The sequence below is a fragment of the Chelonoidis abingdonii genome, chromosome 4 (assembly GCF_003597395.2).
Source record: "Chelonoidis abingdonii isolate Lonesome George chromosome 4, CheloAbing_2.0, whole genome shotgun sequence".
In the NCBI taxonomy this organism is placed as follows: domain Eukaryota; kingdom Metazoa; phylum Chordata; order Testudines; family Testudinidae; genus Chelonoidis; species Chelonoidis abingdonii.
The window spans coordinates 2,193,731-2,196,366 of NC_133772.1; the positions used below are offsets into that span (position 1 = coordinate 2,193,731).

The 2,636-nt window shown below is 53.6% G+C and overlaps 1 protein-coding gene across 1 annotated transcript in view; it reads right to left on the reverse strand.

The window, feature by feature from the left end:
• Positions 1 to 1,875, reverse strand: part of LOC142046696 (serine protease 27-like) — a 7,076-nt gene extending 5,201 nt beyond the window's left edge. The window contains exon 1 of the mRNA XM_075064687.1: positions 1,718 to 1,875. Within this exon, the coding sequence (XP_074920788.1) occupies positions 1,718 to 1,875 (158 nt within the window). The remainder of the gene's footprint in view (positions 1 to 1,717) is intronic.
• Positions 1,876 to 2,636: the final 761 nt, after the last annotated feature.

The following is a 2,636-nucleotide window of genomic DNA, read 5'->3' on the forward strand; positions in this document are numbered from 1 at the left end:
GGATTTACACCAGAACTCACCGAGCCAGGACCCAGCCCTGACCCCACTGGCGAAAGTGGGGTCACTCAGGATTTACACCAGAACTCACCGAGCCAGGACCCAGCCCTGACCCCACTGGCACTAGTGGGGTCACTCCGGATTTACACCAGAACTCACCGAGCCAGGACCCAGCCCGGACCGTATTGGTGTCAGTGGGGTCATTCCGGATTTACACCAGAACTCACCAAGCCAGGACCCAGGCCTGACTCCACTGCTGTCAGTGGAGTCACTCTGGATTTACACCAGAACCCACCAAGCCAGGACCCAGCCCTGACTCCATTGGTGTCAGTGGGGTCACTCTGGATTTACACCAGGGGTCACCGAGCCAGGACCCAACCCTGGTTCCATTGGCACTAGTGGGGTCACTCTGGATTTACACCAGAACTCACCGAGCCAGGACTCAGCCCTGGTTCCACTGGCACTATTGGGGTCACTCCAGACTTACACCAGAACTCACCGAGCCAGGACCCAGCCCTGACCCCATTGATGTCAGTGGGGTCACTCCAGATTTACACCAGGTGTCACTGAGCCAGGACCCAGCCCTGGCTCCATTGGTGTCACTCCAGATTTACACCAGGGGTCACCGAGCCAGAACCCAGCCCTGGCTCCACTGGCACCAGTGGGGTCACTCCGGATTTACACTGGGGGTTGCAGAGCTCATAATGCAGCCCTGACGCCATAGACTTCAGCCCGACACAATTAAATATAATCACCAAAGCGAATCTTAGAGTCCAGTGACAAGCCCAGAATTGTAACGAGGCAGGAGAAGTCGGACCCTGTTGTACTAAGAACCCCAGGTAGGTACAATACTGAGAACAGGACACTAATAAACCAATAATTGAAAATTCAGTTAATCACCTAGCAAAGCAATTCTATTAACCAAGGCTGGTGGTTAGAGCAGCGGGGGCTGGGAGCCAGGACTCCTGGGTTCTCTCCCTGGCTCTGAGGGGGTCTAGTGGTTAGAGCAGGGGGCACTGGGAGCCAGGACTCCTGGGTTCTCTCCCCAGCTCTGGGAGGGGAGTGGGGTCTAGTGGTTAGAGCAGGGGGAAGCTGGGAGCCAGGACTCCTGGATTCTCTCCCCAGCTCTGGGAGGGGAGTGGGGTCTAGTGGTTAGAGTAGGGTGACATTGGGCAAGCTCCCATGCCTCAGTTTCCAAAGAAGGATAATAATCCTGCCCCCCTTTGTAAAGTGCTTTGCGATCTCCTGCTGGAAGGAAAGGGGGTTATCAGTAATTACCCTAATTTCCTGCTAATCAGCTGTAAAATCAATTCCATTTCATAGATTCATATTTCACTGCTTATCCATCAATAAAGCAGTTCTATTTCTTGCAGTAACATGATCACACTGCGATACCATGCAAGAGACTTGATCAAGCGATTCATTGCTAATTAACTAAGAAAAGTACGACTGTTTCTAATCATAATTAGCAGAATCTCACCACGTAAGAGTTAATAAAAGCCATGTTATTAGAATGATAGCTATAATGTTAAAAGCACTAAAAACATTAAGGGATAGATAGATAGATAGATTGGGTGTATGGGGATAGAGAGATAAGATGAAGAACGAAAGAAAGGGAGATGGGTGTCTATGCATAGAGCATAGAGAGATTAGATTATAAGGCTGCAGAAAGAAGCCTCTGAGCTCCATTCTCACTGGATATTGGCTTTCACCCACCCACTCAGCTGGCCAATTTTTCTCACCAGATTGTGCCAGGCAACTCCCTGCCTGGGGTCCATCCCCTAGGAGCCCTGCCAGGATCAGCAGCACCAGCAGAGTCCCTCTGCCCATCACCCATCTCCTCTGGACTGCCCATTGCCGCTCCCCCGTGCCACTCATCCTGGGATACAACAGAATGTGAAGGGGCCCTGTGGCACAGCTGGTTCCTATATACTCAGGTCTGGCAGGGTGTAGGGCTGGGAATGTCGCCCGACTTGTTGGGCCAACATTGGCAAACGCCTCTCTACTTCCTTCCTTCCTAGCAAGCTCCCTTCCCTGTCTCTGCCTGGGCCAGGCCATCTTGGGAGCTGCTCCCCTCCCCCATCCCAGCCTGCACTCCCTCCACTGCCATCTGCCCCTCCGACTTTCCACCTCTCCATTCCACCACCTTCTACGCCTACTTATCCTTCCGCCCCCTACCCTCTGGCCGGGAATCCTCTCCCCCATATGTCCGACTCTCGCACTCTCCTCCTACTTCCCAAATCTATATCCCTCTTCTACAACCCCGTTTTCCCTCCACCAGTCCGTTCACGTTCCCAAGCCTTTTCTTCCAGCCGTCCCGTCCCAAGCCTGCTTAGCTGGCGAGACCCCCATGCCACCAACCCATTGGGAAACAGGGGAGAGGCCCCAGCTTGGCCTGGGAGGGGCAAGTTTGTAAAAGACCCAAAGGAAACATCTGTTAGGAAAGACCCGGGGATGAGGACACTCAAGGAAACAGGGCACCGGGTGACTCAGGCGCATTACCCCACCCCTGCCTCGCGCATGATGAGCCATGGTCCTGGGCGGAATCCAAGGGCAGAAAGGTTCACCCGAGGTGTCTTGGGCATTGGCTGCTGGGTGACTAATGAGGAGCGGGGGAAGTTAGGGGACATCTTTGCTCC